Here is a 15,728-nt window from a genome sequence, read left to right as displayed (position 1 = left end):
CTAATAACTGCAGAAAACCTTAAGAATTTATCATTAATAGCTTGTTTAAATTTTCTGCGCAATGCTATAGCATTGTAGGTATGCCTGTCAGCTGAAGCTGACAGAATCTTTCTGTATGGCTGTGACACCATTAAACACCAGTTAGATACTGACACTTAAAATAGTCAGTATGCCCAAAAGGATGGACAGCTAAAATACTATGTATAGAAAAATTACTTCTTTTTAGGCAGTATTCTTTGAAAGTATTTGTCCTTGGTGTCTGTATTTAGTACTTTTTTCAGGAGGGGTAGTGGCATGATCTTATTAAATAAATTTCTTGCAATAAAGTCAGGAGGCGGTCTTTTATGACTAAGCATGGAAATTAGTTACATCAGTGTAGTTTAGAAATTAAACTTTTTCTCCTCTGCAGGTGCACCTGTAGAGACATCTTCAGAGGAGCAGACAGCCTCTTGTGAAGGTAATTGTTTTCATGTTCCAACAGTACGCAATGCAGCTCCATTAAACATGATTTAATAAAAAACATTGCAGAGAATATTCTTTTTAAAAACCTCTGTGAATCTCTTCCAATTTTCATTCTCTTTATCCTCATACCACTCATGTAAGGCAGTGTGGTTATCTGTGGTTATTTACAATTTTATAGCCAGTCAAGCAAGGCACATAAAGACCGAGTGGTTTTATTGACGGTCATAAAGCTGGCATGAGGCAGAATTTTTAAAATTGGATCGCTGTATTAGATAACATTGACAAGTGCCCAAACATCTGAACTATCTTTTTATTAATTTAATCGTTCCATTTTTCTTTATTCATGATACTATCATGCTAAATACGTGTTCTTAATGATTACTTCTTTTTTTTCCCTATGTTTTTCCCTAGATTCAAATGCTGCTGTTAACATGGAAATTTCAGAATCTGTTGGTAAGATGGGAATTGTTCCATTTCACTGTGATAGTACTATAAAATACTACTTTTGCTGTGCCTTTAATAGTGCGTTTGCTGGATCATTGTGAACAAAATTGAAGAATACCTTATTGAACCTTTGTGCTTTTGGTCCTTACTAACTTTTGACGTGTCCTTACGCTTAGATTAGGAAAGAGGTAATCCAACACTCATATGCATTGACAGATGTAATTGGATTACTTGAACACTGAAAATGCATCAATGCTTTTTTTAAAAAATAAGTTCCTTTTGCAAAATAGTCCTATTAATAAGTGTGAAATGATGATTACCAAAAAACATTGGTGACCATTCATATGAGCAATGAGAATGTGGAAATTGCATTTTTCTCCTTGTATTTGTATGGCTTTTGAGAGAGCTTAAACCATTACTCCTTTTCTTTCTAAACACACGATGGTGTGTGTCTGAGTGTGGATCTAGCATGTTGATCTGAGTGGATCTTCAGATTTGTTTTTTCGTTGTAAAATCATTGCCTTATTAAAACAATTCCCTTAATCCCTGTGAATCATAGTTCTCTGATGTCAGCACACAAGCTAGTCTGAAAGCTTCCAGTCATAATCATTTCAAAACCAAGCAGCAGTTGTCCGTTTTTGTGTAGGAACACATTACCATGCCAGACAGTTGAAGTCTTTTGGTTGCATCTTTGGGGCAGGGGCTTGTCTGCACAGAAATTGCTTTTAATTTCAGTATCTATTTGAATATATCTAACTGGTTAATTTTTAGTGGAAAATGGAGAGACAGAAATGTCCCCAGAAGAGTCATGGGACCACAAAGAAGAAACAAGTGAAGCAGAGCTAGGAGGTGGTCCAGCAGTGGATGCAGGACCTTCTGAAGAAAGCACTCAGGAAATGATGGAAGAGGAGGAGGAAATACCAAAACCGAAATCTGTTGTAGCACCACCAGGTGCTCCTAAGAAAGAGCATGTAAATGTAGTATTCATTGGGCATGTAGGTAAGTTGCAAGTGAATGTGAAGTAATTGGATCTTTGTTGTGTTTTATCTAGAACTCGGACGATCAGAAATTAATCCTACCCTTTTGTAGGGATACGTGTATTCACCATGTCTTGAGCTTAATAGGAGCATTCATTCTAATGAGGCTGCTCTGGAAAAATTTGAAAACTTAAAGAATGTTTTCAGGGGTAGAGTGCCAAGGATAGAGTGCCTGTGTTCTCTTGGATACAACAGTGTCTATGTTCTTGATTTCTCAAGTAACTGCTCTGTTGAGTGCTTAAGTGACATATCCGTGTTTATGATCCAGAGAACAGAATCAGAAAGCAGTGCTCCTTTTCTGCTTGCTTTAAGTATTTTTGGGGATTCTTATTAATTGTTATTAAATTCAAAAATTATTATTCAAAATATTAATTGTAAAGCTGTAAATGGTAGTTGAACATAATTCAGGGTTAAAAGAAGCATTTATAGTAACATGTTTCAGTTGAATAGTTTCAAAAAGCTTCAGGAGAATCTGAAGTGGTAAGAAAAGTACAGAATTATTGAATCACGAGTTTTACAGCGAATTCTATATTTTCATTTGTATATTCTCTTATAATCTTTAAAGTACTGTAATTTAGTCCCTGGGTATATTCAGAGCAGAGTCACGCAAGGTAAAGAGGCAGCAGGCAGAGGTGCATCCTAATACTCAAGAGCAGCTCACAGAGGTTAGGGACAAGGGAAAAGGCCTTGGCTAGAGCTACACTTTTGGTGGATCGCTGCTTGTTGAAGGTGTTCGTTTTGGATAATGTTGAGTTTATATGTAGGAAAACATGATTTTCAAACTGTAGTGTAATTAATTAACGATTAAGTATTATGGAAACAAAGGGAGCTGCGAGATGCTTCAAAAAACAGATTACAATTTAAAAAGGGTATCTTTGAAAATTAATTAGATGACCGTGTTCATAATTACTTTCTTTTTCTAGGATTTTGTTTTAAATTGTGATTGACAATTTATTTTAATCTTTTTTAGATGCTGGCAAGTCAACTATTGGAGGGCAAATAATGTAAGGAAGCTCTTAAACAAAATTTTTAGATTTGCTGTTCTTGTCAATTAAAAGTACATTGAAATTAGTAATATTTTCTTTATGGCTTTAATCACCTGTCAGTTTAGTTACTTAATGTCTTTGGAATTTCTTAATTCCAGCGGATCTAGTCTTATCACTGTAGGAGTTTCACTTAATGGAAACAACTATGCAAAAGTAGCCATTATTAAATTTTAGAAACTGAATCCCTGTCTCAGAACTGTTTTTCTTCGTAATTTTTAAATGCTATTTGAAACTGCTTTATACCCATTGTTAAACTTCATCCTTTTTGTGAAGGTGAAAAAAAAAGAATATCTGTTCCCTGATGTAACATTGTCAGGCATAATTTGGTTTCAAAATGTGAAATTACAATAGTTCATCTTTTAAGTCTATTTTAGAAACATTATTTAGAGACTGCAGTATTTTTGTGAGACAAAAGTAAATAAATGCAGTTAGATCTTACAGTTTGTAAAATACAAGAAATGGAAAGTAGTGCATGAAGAAATAAATGCTACCCTGCTGATGCAAAGTACTTATATGATTTTAAAATAATCTTCTCAGCAGAAGTGAGAGGTCTTTGTCTTGGCATTTTCATCTTGTTTTGTTTTGACCATACTGGAATGCTGAAATTGTCATGCTACATTTAACCTTGTGGTTCATACTAGAGCAAATTAGCATTTTATTATTTGATGTGTCTGAGTATTCTCCTTGTACAAGGAGATGTCTATTCTTAACACTCCAACTGATGAGTTGTGTTCCTAAAGCTTTTTGTGGGCATTCTCTTTTGGAGAACATCTTTTTGTTGTAAGGTGAGAAAAAAAAGAAGTGCTTGTACTAAGTTTGTCATTAACTCTTTATTTACTGTTATAATTAATTTTCCTTATAAATTAAGTAGATTACTGTTATTAGAGGGTCAGATCGAAATATCTGAGGGAAAAATATGACATTTTTAATACAATAATACTGTAACTACTCACTTATTTTCATAACTGAAAGATCTCAGGTTTACTTGTTCTATTTAAAGAGGATGAAACCCAAAATATTTTTCTTTATGGTTCAGAAAGGAGGGAGGGGGTGCTTGCGAAAAATTCTCCTTTCACAATTTTTACTTAATTTTGAAATATTGGATTAATCTCAGAAATGGACTTAACAAATGACGTTCCTTTTCAAAACCTTGCCTCTGCAGAACATGTTATAATTAGGCTTAAAGAAAGACATTCCTCATACTTTTGCTCAGGTGATACTTGTGTACTTTTACATATCAGATAATGGTGTAGAGAAAAAAATCCATTACTGCTGCTTGCATTGGGCCGTTTCATTTTTTTTCAAAATAATCTGTGTGGTTTGTGCAAGTATTTAAATATTGGGAACTGTGTTTCTGTTTATGTAAAACTGCACTTTGGTGTTTTTTTTCCCCTCCCTTCTTAGGTATTTGACAGGAATGGTTGACAAAAGAACACTTGAAAAATATGAAAGAGAAGCTAAAGAAAAAAACAGAGAAACATGGTATGAACTTACTGAGGATAATAGCATGCCTTTTCTCTTTGTGCTATGATGAAAATGGGAAGCTGGTTTTTTCCTCTGTCCCAGTAACACTGGCTTCCTGCTGGAATGGGTTTCGAGTGGCAGTGGCAAGGAAACTCTTGTTTTCCTCCAGTATTTCTTTAACTAAAACTATATGAAACAGGGTGATTCACATTAGAATGGGTTTTGTTGCTCATATGCTTCAGAAAACTTAGTTGCTAAAAAGGAATACAAGACAGACACTTCTCCCAGGCAGCTCTTGGAGTCATTCTCTCTGTCTTTCACCTGTAAACAGCACAGAGATATCTAAGGGATAAGAGATTAACGCTGTCAGTTTAGCAGAAATGAGGAGGGAGTGAGTAGTTTTGGCTGTCATCTTGTATCTTGATTTTTATGTAAATAGAGACTGCAGTTCTTAAGTTTTCTCCAGGCAAGGCAATGCAGCTGACTTGTGTGGATTTTTTTGTAGGCCTCTTGGCACGGTTTTGAGTTTTGTTGCTGTCTTTTGGTTGGTTTTTGGTTTTGTGCGTGTGTGTATATACAGCACATACGGCAGCCTGCTTTCTTCTTCAAGCAACTCCTGGCAAATTGATTTTTCCTTTTGGAAACTTTCCATTTTTGACTGTGGTGGAGGAAAATAAGGGTTCAAGGGGCTCTGGAAAAGAAGCAGCTAAAGGCTTTCTTAGGGAAGGTATTATGTGTGAGAGAGGGGGACAGAAAGGGTGACACGTGCTTTGTAACAAGGAAGCATCATCCCCCTATTGGAAGTAGACCATAGTAATAAGTATTTCAGGACCTTTCTCAAAAAACCTGGACATCTTGAAAAACAGATTTCTTCACTTTCTTTCTTGAAAAACAGAATGAGTTGCAGGAGGAATCTCCTTGAGTGCTATGTTTTATCCGTTAAAACATGTCATGATGTGTGACAAAGTATGATGTACCTCTGTGTCGTTATCAAAGATCTTGTTAGCTTGCTTCATACATTGAGAGTCTTGAAATTTGAGCCATTTTACTTTGTGATTCAGAAAGTTCTACACTGAAGTGCATTGTTGACATTTCAGTCAGAAATTCCCTAAAAAACCCTATGTGCAAAAAGGAAAATTCCTGCTTGACTCTTGTTAGCTGAGTAAAACCTGAGCTTTGGCTTGGCTGAAATCTTCCAGAAACATGAGCCATGGTGAAGATTGCAACACGTAGGAGCATGCGTAGTGGTACAAACCAAAAGCCATCTAGCATGCGATCTAGACCTCCCTCAGTGACAAACAGCTCGTGCCTGGGGAAGACAGTCGTTATATATCCATCGTTCCCAGTGCTTAGTGCTTCCTCTGACTCAGGAGCCTTCTGAGCTGGAAATGACATCTTCGTGTTTAATAGTCCCTGACTCTCCATCCCTGATCACTGGTCGGCTGAGTTAGCAGTGTCTCTGCAGACACTATCTAGTCAATACAAAAGACCAGCTAGGGGTCTTTATGAGCTGCTGTTAATGGTGAAAAGTGTTGGTGTGTTAAGCCGGGTCAATTTACTTATTACTATTTTTTTTTCTCCGTAGTGAGAGGTGGTTTTTTTCTCTCCTTTCTACTCACCAATTTTTACAAAACCTGAAGGAGCTAAATAACTCTTCTTTGAAATCTCAGTTCATCTGTCTAACTTAAATCTAACTTGTTTCTCAATCGACAGTGGGATAAAATATAATTATGAGTTGAAATTATCAGAGTATCAGAGAGGGTGAATAAAGGTGGTGTTTGTTTTATAGCAAACTTCTGGTTAATATGTGCAAATAAATGAGAACTAATAATAATAGTTCTCATATGTGCATATCAGAACTGATTTTTTCACTTAATTATGCTGAGAAAGAGGAACTGTTTTCTGTTTGATCCAGAGGTGTTTTTCGAACTGAGGCAAAGCTTGAAGTATTTGAGGTTAGACCATACTTGGAGAAATTAGTAACTGATAATTTTTTGTAGAATTGCATCCTTCTAGGTGTGTGAGGGAGAGCTAGTGCTGAGCGCTACAGCTCGGTATACACACCGAAAACATTCAATAAAATGTCATTATTGCTCTTGGAAATGCTAAAGTTCAGTAATGCGGCGGTTAGAAGAGTTGAACAGGAAAAAAAAAATTGTGATGAACAAATCACCTTATATAAATTTAGTAAAGATTAATGCAAAAATAGAATATTTGGGTTGGTGTTTTGTTTTTTAGGTACCTTTCATGGGCCTTAGACACAAACCAAGAAGAACGAGATAAAGGTAAAACAGTAGAAGTGGGTCGTGCCTATTTTGAAACTGAGAAGAAACACTTCACTATACTAGATGCTCCTGGACATAAGAGTTTTGTTCCAAATATGATTGGTGGGGCTTCTCAAGCTGATCTTGCTGTGCTGGTAAGGAAAAACCATATTTTTTCCTTTTGGATATACTGTGGAATGAAGGGTTTTATTTTAATTTTTTTGTTTCCTCGTTTAGTCTCTTGGTTAGTTGCAGCAGGCAAAATTTTCAAATCTTGCCAAGCTGAATGTCCACAGGTATCATGTTTTGTATGTATCAGTGCAGAAGCTAATGGGTAATACTGAAGATATGACAGTGCATTTTGAAAGCTTTTACCGGTTTTGACTACCCAAAGTTATTTTTCCTTAGGACAGTATTACCCGTTGTCGATTTGTTCCGTTGAGAGAATTATAGAACCTTTAATAAAACTTGTATTTTTAATTAGGTTATTTCTGCAAGAAAAGGAGAATTTGAAACTGGATTTGAGAAAGGTGGACAAACAAGAGAACATGCCATGTTAGCAAAGACAGCAGGTGTAAAACATTTAATAGTTCTTATTAATAAAATGGATGATCCAACTGTAAACTGGAGTAATGAAAGGTGAGTTTAGTATTTTTTTTAAACTAATCTTCATTGAAAGATACTGAAGTAAAATAATTCCCAAGTAAAGTATTTTTTTGCATCCGATTTTTGACCAAAAAAAATGGTAGGCTGGTGGACTAAAGGCAGAGGTTATCAAAATTGCAGGAAAAACAGAAGTGTAGTACCTATGGCAGTGCCTCTGCTAAGCTTGACGTTCTGTGCTGCTTCAGAATGCTCACTTGCAGCGGTTTGGTATTTAACAAATCCATGTATTCTAACATAATTGAATTGTTCACTTGGAAACTTCATACTGAACCTAAAAGGAAGCAGCTGTTTTCAGTACATCAGTTTGCCACATTCTTGATTGCTTGGCCATGTTTCTGCTGAACTCCTAACTTAGATTTGGTGAGAACAGTGTTATCCTCTTCACCTTACGCATTAACCCTGTATTATTTGGAGTTGTTCTTTTATGATAATCTGAATAGAATAAGCAAATTAATATTTTGAAGTGGTTCATGATTACAGTCTGAAAATCAGGGAGGGAGAGAATCTTGTATTAATACGGGCCAAGTAAAAACAACTAGAAAGTCAATATGTAATATTTAAATAATTAATTAAAAGGAATCATTTATTATTTTCTGCCTTAACACTCAAATGTTACTGAAGGGTTTTAATTTTCCTAACTGTCAAAACTTAAGTCTTTTTATGGCTTCTGTCACGTCTTCCTTCTCATCCCTTTAAGATAGTTACTACATGTGTAACTTGGTTCTTCCCTAGACATACTTGTGTAAGGACAGGATACAGTTTTCTTCCACAGAGCAGTGTAAAAAGTTGTCAGATAACTTGGGCTGTCAAGAATTGGGGAAGTTTTGTGGAAAGCTGTGAGGAACTATGCAACCTTATAACACCAGCGCAGTTTACTAAGAGAATAAGGCGTGCCCGATTGTTCTGTCTTGGTCCTGCTCCAACCTTCTGCCATTATTAAATTCAGCTGAAACTGACTGGGGGAAGAAGTGTTATAGAAGTAAATAGCATTAAATATAATACATACAAATATATTTTAATATATATAAAAATGTATTTTATGTATATTACTTATGTAGGAGATTAGTGGTGCCTTGGTCTCTTCCAAAGCTAAAGCCTGCAGCATGACCTCAGGAGCTGTCTGCTTGGTCTGTGCTTCTGTCTCGGCCTGGACCTCTTACATAAAAGCAGATGTAGCACATGCTGCTGCTTACCTAGCCCAGAAGAAAAGTGATAATGCATCATGGAGCAGAGGAATGAGGGGGAGGAGACAATACCAAGTTGTGCTGAAAAATCAGGGAGAAGATGCAGATAGGCCACTAAGCTTTATTAGGTTTGCTTACTGCTCACAGAATAACTTTACTGCTGAAAATTAAATGCCTGGAGTTTGTTAGGCTTTTTTAACCACAGTGTTATGTCATGCTGGAATGATTAAAAGTTATCTTGATCTGCTTGTCATTTTAATAGATATGAGGAATGTAAAGAGAAGCTGGTGCCATTTTTGAAGAAAGTTGGCTTCAATCCCAAAAAGGATATTCATTTCATGCCCTGCTCAGGACTGACTGGAGCAAACCTTAAAGAGCAGTCAGAATTCTGTCCTTGGTATATGTATGTATCTTAAATTGAACAACTTGGATATTTGCTGTGTTTCAATAGAAGTAAATATTTCACTGGAGCTGGGAAGCAGTATAGCATAATGTGTTGTAGCTGTGCTCTGCAGTGCTTGAGTTAAATACAGTTAGGGCAACAAGAACACAGCCGTGCAACAAGCCCAATTAAAGCATTTGCTAATTGCAGAAGATGAAAGTTAGGAGACTCTAATAGTATTAGCAATATTCTTTGGCTTTGTGAGTTTAAGTGCCATACTAGCCCTTCAATTTTCCAGGGATGTTGTAGTTGACATGTTGCTAGAATGAGTAATTGTTTGATATAAACAGTTTGCTTGGAGCTGTATTAAAATTAGTGACAAGCCATGTCTCACTGGATGTCATGTTTTCCAATACTGTTCGTGACAGTTAAAACATAATAATGAAAATCATGTTTGAACCTAGCTTATGGTTTTGTTTTTCCAAAACATATTACACATCTAGCAAGATTCTCAAAGAAATAATTTGCGTAAAATTTGACTGTAATGTAACTTTAAAAACACATGCACCTCCTAGGTATTAACACGTTAGCTCAGATGAAGTGAACACTAATGGTGGGATATTATGATAGATTTCATTGTCTTAGAGGTCACTGTTCTTAATGATGGCAGAATGAAAATAATTCCTTTTGTTGGACTGCATTTATCCATTCTGAGTAGTTTTTGAATAGAAGGGTGCTCACTAAATTGAAATGAATGCCTTCTGCTCTTTCAGTGGATTACCATTTATTCCATACTTGGATAATTTGCCAAACTTCAACCGTTCAGTTGATGGACCAATCAGGCTGCCAATTGTGGATAAATATAAGGTACAAATTAAAATAATAGGATTGGAAGTATAAATGGACTGTTCTCAGAAAGCAGTAAAAGGACCATTTAGTGGGTTTTTTAGAGGATATCTTTTTTCTCTTCATTAATGTGTTTACATTTCCAACTGGAATAGAGACGGGGAGGGGAAGCAAATAATTCTGGCACTATTTGAGACTCTTAAAATCTGTACTCTTTCCTGAGAATGGTTTCCAAAGCATTAAGTGTAGCAGTGCTAAATAACGGAGTTAAGTAATCATGCTTAGAGTTAGATCATAAATACAGCAGACTCTTTAGAAACATGTTTTCAATTTTCATGCAATAATTTCTTCCTGCAAAGGATATGGGCACTGTGGTCCTTGGGAAGCTGGAGTCAGGCTCTATTTGCAAAGGACAACAGCTTGTGATGATGCCAAACAAGGTATGGTATGGTTGAGATATTAAAAAAATATTAGTACCCTAATAAAAAAGCCTGATTCTTTAAAATATTAATTAATTCAGAAGTTTTAAGCTTTCATGTTTTACATGGCAGGTGTTTCCAGGTGTGTCGAGGGGGTAGTTTACTTCCTTAGCATTCAGAGCTCACATTGTCTCTCCTTAGTAAACTCAGTTGCTGGGCCACAATTCATAGTTTACTTGAACTGTGTTTTACTTTACATTTGTTCAGCTGATCCACAAAACTTTTTTTTTCTTCTGTGGGTTAATATTGCTCAAGACTTTCCTTCTTTTTTCCCTATTTTTGCTTTTTTTTTTTCTTTTCCCTTCCCCAAAGGGAAATAGGAAAAAAATTAAAGGATGCAAACAGTACACAGTGTTCCAAAGAAAGACCTAAGGTTTGCTTTAGTTAAGAGTAGGTTGTTTTTGCAGGTAGGTAGCTGTTCTTAATACAAGTCGCTATTTGGAATCATTGTGCTGCCTTGAGGAATGTGAAAATACAAGAATGAAGGATGGGAAGATATAGCTGGGGAGAGGCAGAGGATGAGAATAGTGTGCTAAACTAGTGGTGGTGTTTATTTCCGTTGGTTTCTTAGAAAAAGGGTTTGGAAATTTTGTTCTTACCTATTCATGTTATCTTGATTGTAAGCTGACTTTTTCCAATTCTGCAGGCTGAGGTAGTTTGTTAGAAAGTGTCTCAATACTGAAAGGTTCAGTAGATGTACAGCTTACTGAAAGCTGCTATTTCCTAATCACAATATGTGAATTAGATTGATTTCCATGTCACTTTTCCCAAGGTCTGTTGAAGCTGAAACTGAACTGAGACAGTTTGACATTGTGCTGTTTTTAAGGTAGTTTAACAGATGGTGCGTTTTGTGTAGCTGCTTGGCACGCATCTGACACCCATGTTACTTTGGGGTCAGTTAGGATAAATTAATAAACCATGAATGGCTTTAACTAAACTGTTACAGAATTTGTGTTCAGTAAATAGCCAGTGCTTTTATGACACATTTTGGAATTATTAATTTGGCAACTAATGAGGATTTAACTAAAAACTTCAGGAAGTCAGAACAATAGATCTGTTTCTGAAACTACTCTTTTTTAACTTCTTTGGCTTTCCAATACTTATTTTCTGTTGATATCTAGTGCTACGTAAAGATAGAAAAATCAGAAGAGAGGTTAGAACATATAGGACCATTAGAGTATACATTCTGGAGTTTGCTTGGAGAGCGTTCATTAATATACATTTGGTGTTTTTATCTTCTCTAGGGAATCTTGTAGAATTTGGGGATTCTAGAATTTCCTGAATAGTGTTTAAATATTTAGACTGATACATTTTGAATGTAACAAATCTGTACAACAGTGTGGCTTTTGCATTCTTAGGTAATATGCATCCATTGTATCTCTCATCTTTAAGTTTTAAACTCATTTGACTTTGAGAAATACTGGATATTTTTAAAATTTGCTTTCCATTGAATATATGCTATAGAGGTATATTAAAATATATTTGATTAAATGTACTATTTTAAATATTAGCAATTTTTCATTCAAATACTTCTAAGTGTTCAGGAGCTTGTAGAACTGAATATAATGAATTTAATTTGAAGTTGTATTATTTATTGAAATTCTGTTGTATTAATGATTCTGTATCAGACTAAAATATTCACAATAGGAAACTGCATTTTTGCTTTCTTTAAGCACAATGTGGAAGTTCTTGGAATCCTTTCTGATGACGTAGAAACTGATTCAGTAGCCCCAGGTGAAAATCTAAAAATCAGACTGAAGGGAATTGAAGAGGAAGAGATCCTTCCAGGATTTATTCTCTGTGATCCCAACAACCTGTGTCATTCCGGACGCACGTTTGATGCCCAGGTAGAATAACTTGCATTTAATTGCTGTGTAGCATTCAAATGTTTTGCTTATGTTTCACCAAATCTAAACTTTAATAGTTTGAAATTTCGTTCAGATTTCTTACTCGCTGTCATATCTTGTAAGTTGATAATAATGTATATACCTGACACTCTGATGTCATTAATTAGGGTTCTTAAAATATCATTTATTTTGAACACAACATGCCAGTGAAGTTTTAGATACCTGTAGTTGTGAAAACAAGATCTTGTCAGGCCAATTCTTCCATTTTACACTTTCATACTATAAACAGCTTAGTCACTTATAAATTTTCTTTTCCTTTCACAAAAGTTTGTGGGTATTGTTCAACTGCACATTTTAATACAGTTCTGTATTTGGTTATTCTCTTTTGTTATTGAAATGGGGAAAAATGCACTTATTTTTAATTTTTTTACAGATAGTGATAATTGAGCACAAATCCATTATCTGCCCAGGTTATAATGCTGTGCTGCACATCCACACCTGTATTGAAGAAGTTGAGATAACAGTAAGTGTCCTTTTGAGCTGTGATGTGAATATAAACAATCTGCTTGTTTAGGCAAGGAGTTCTGTCATGACACAACTAATGCAACACAAACTCCAGCCTTGAATGGAGTCTTTGGTCAGTACTGTAAGACAATGCTGTAACTTTTGGCATAAGCCTTCTGAAAGGCTTATGGTAAGTCATGATTGGTAAGTCTTATGTAGTAAATCTTAGAAGTGTATGGGTGGGTGTTTATTTTTACTTGTTTTCTTTCTTAGACTATTTCAGTTTTATTCATAAGGAAAACCCCTTGTTTTAGCACTCACAGCTATTCATCTTTTTATTACACAGGCCTTAATCTGCTTGGTAGACAAAAAGACAGGAGAAAAAAGTAAGACACGGCCCCGTTTTGTGAAACAAGATCAAGTATGCATCGCCCGTTTAAGGACAGCAGGAACTATCTGCCTTGAGACATTCAAAGATTTCCCTCAGATGGGTCGCTTTACCTTAAGAGATGAGGGTAAGATTGCTTCATCAACAGTTGTTAAGTGCTGCAAAAATAGTTATTTGAAGCAGGAGCTCATGCATGGCAGTGAGATATTATTGAAACGCTACTGTCCAATGGAAATCACTATCTGGGTAGCAATTGAGGAGTAAATATAAGCAAATTGCTGTTACTGTGCAGAGTTCTTTGCTAGTAGCAAAAAGTGTGTTAGAAATGCGCACTGTGGAACAAAAGGTTGAAGTTGAAAAATTAGCAGCAATGTTTTCTTAATGTATCTTGGAATGTCCACCTGCAACATGAATGCAGTAGTTTCTGTATTTAAAGTTAGAAAACGTAAGGGACGTTTTATGTTGGGCTTTAACTCATGCTTACTCCAGTAACACTCACAGATTTGTGGGATGTATTTAAATAAATCATCTTTAAAAGCAGTAAAGAGATGTGGTAGAATGATCAAGCGTTGTCTTCTCCTTAGATTAATTTTTAGAGCAGGCTTTCCACAATCCACATTGCCTTCTTTACTGCGAGAATAACAGTTTTACTATTTTGAAGATTTTGTTGTGCTTTTAAAATATACTGGTGCTTTCATTCTATGACAGAACAATGTATTCTCTGTATTATATCTAGTCCTCTGTTTTTGGGGAAGGTTTTTGAGACTTACACATTCTTTTCACAATGTGTGTAACTCTACTATTTGTTTCCTTGGTTTAGGTAAGACCATTGCAATTGGAAAAGTTCTGAAACTGGTTCCAGAGAAGGACTAAGCATTTTTCTCAATGACCCCCGCACAATACTGTGAGGAAAATCGACTCTGCAAAAGCCTACTTCACACCGCCTTCTTATTTTCTGCCCATTGATAAACTTCTCCCCATATTTTGCAAAGACAAATTTCACAGCAAAGGTCCACATTATGTCAGCTTTCTCATATTGAGAGCTCTGCTATGCCACTGTTGAATTTTCCCAAAAAGAATTTTTTTTTCTCCCAAATTCTGCTTCCTTGGAAAGATTCGGCAATAGCTTTGTAAGTGATGTGGACATAATTGCCTATAATTATGAAAATCTAAAGGATTTTTAATGTTTAATTTCCCCCAGCATATATATTAAGACCTCTTTTTTCCAGGCAGATCATTCAGAGTGTGCGAGTGTGTGTGCACATGTTACAAAGATGACTACCATGTTAATAAACTATTCAATTTGAAATCTTTTTCGGTATTTGAATTGCTTTTGAATAATGTTTTTTATCTGGATGTAACACAGTTGCATTAGCTTTTTAACTTTCCAGTAACCTAGGTACTTGGTTACTTGGACTTTTCTAAACTCCTCAGCCTCCCGACACACACAGTTTTAAATGAGGCAATCGGGCACTCAAACAAGTTTGTATTAAAATAATTAGATTCGCGCCTTCCCTTTGTTGAATGCATTCTTAAAATCAAAAAACATTCATGTGAATGTGGCACCTTCATTAGCTTTACGTTTGTTAATATCTCCAGCAAATTTAGTCGACTAACATTGTTACTAGACACAGTAAGTCAATTTTGAAGGCTAGAACTACATATTGTGTCTTTATAAAAATTCAGCGTTATTAAATTCTTAACTGCAGAAAATGCTAACAACGAGTAAATCAGTGAAACTTGCAAAAATCAAGAGAATTTGTGGCAATAATGCCTATTGGTATTTATAAGAGCTGCATTTTGGGGGAGAACTGGGCCAATTAAAAAGTGCCAGTTACGTAAGTTACTTAGTTCACACTGTCTTTAATTTAGAGGGCTGGATAATCCTTGCTGTTTTAAAGATCAGTCTGAACTGAGAGGGAGGAATATTATTTATATCCCGAAAAGTTTGCACATACTGAAATATGGGAGGGTCAGAATCAAGCACAGTCTGTAAATTTTTGCATATCAAAATGCAGTGTAAGCTTATGAGGACCAGTGAAGTTTTTCTTGAGAAATTAAAGCAAAACTGGTTCAAAATAAAGCTTACTCAGTACAACTTGAAGGAGCTGCGTTATAAAACCCTATTTAAATACACTTTCAAAGTAGACTGTCTACAGTTGATATCCTGATTCTAACAATTAGGATGAAGGCTAACAGACTTTTTTTTTTCCATTTCCCAGAGTATTAAAAGGTATCTTCAGAGCTTCTTCATAATGTCTTAAACTAAACATTTTCAGTTGGACAATTGTGGTGAGCCCATCTCCTCCCCCAGAAGTTTACAGTCTAGTGACTGTATCTGAATTAACAGATAACCCAAAACTGAAACAGATTTACCTTTTGGGGTTATTTTTTTTTGTTTTGTTTGTTTCTTTGTAACTGTGGAACTCCCATCATTTCACTTACAGCTACATTGTATGGACAGGAGAAGTTATTGTCCTTCAGTTTCATATGACTACACTTGTAGCTACCGTAATGCATGGAATTTAAATAAATTTTATTATGTCTGCAAATCTCTGGGCTTTTATTTTTTGGCAATTCAGAGTTTAAAAGTAACTTTTTTTTTTCTTTTGTCTACTAAGTGAACAGTTCCTTGGGTCTTAAACTAATGAAGAAATTAAAAGCCAAGGAAGCTTACTGTCTTGTTCATATTCTGGACTGACCTAATTCCACATA

At 35.5% G+C, this 15,728-nt stretch overlaps 1 protein-coding gene across 1 annotated transcript; it reads left to right on the top strand.

Annotated features, from left to right (window-relative positions):
- The first annotated feature begins 411 nt into the window (after positions 1-411).
- Positions 412-14,325, top strand: LOC104268023 (eukaryotic peptide chain release factor GTP-binding subunit ERF3A). Its single transcript, XM_009876653.1, has 14 exons — positions 412-457; positions 874-915; positions 1,678-1,905; positions 2,914-2,947; positions 4,394-4,471; positions 6,692-6,872; positions 7,202-7,356; positions 8,830-8,970; positions 9,723-9,816; positions 10,155-10,235; positions 11,948-12,121; positions 12,555-12,644; positions 12,972-13,140; positions 13,834-14,325. Exons 2-14 carry the CDS (start codon positions 894-896, stop codon positions 13,884-13,886), a joined length of 1,500 nt encoding a protein of 499 aa, XP_009874955.1. The 5' UTR covers positions 412-457; positions 874-893; the 3' UTR covers positions 13,887-14,325.
- Positions 14,326-15,728: the final 1,403 nt, after the last annotated feature.

Source organism: Apaloderma vittatum, unplaced genomic scaffold (genome assembly GCF_000703405.1).
Source record: "Apaloderma vittatum isolate BGI_N311 unplaced genomic scaffold, ASM70340v1 scaffold5489, whole genome shotgun sequence".
Classification (NCBI taxonomy): Eukaryota; Metazoa; Chordata; class Aves; order Trogoniformes; family Trogonidae; genus Apaloderma; species Apaloderma vittatum.
Note: the sequence above shows the minus strand (reverse complement) of the source record. Positions and strands in the feature narration are given on the sequence as shown.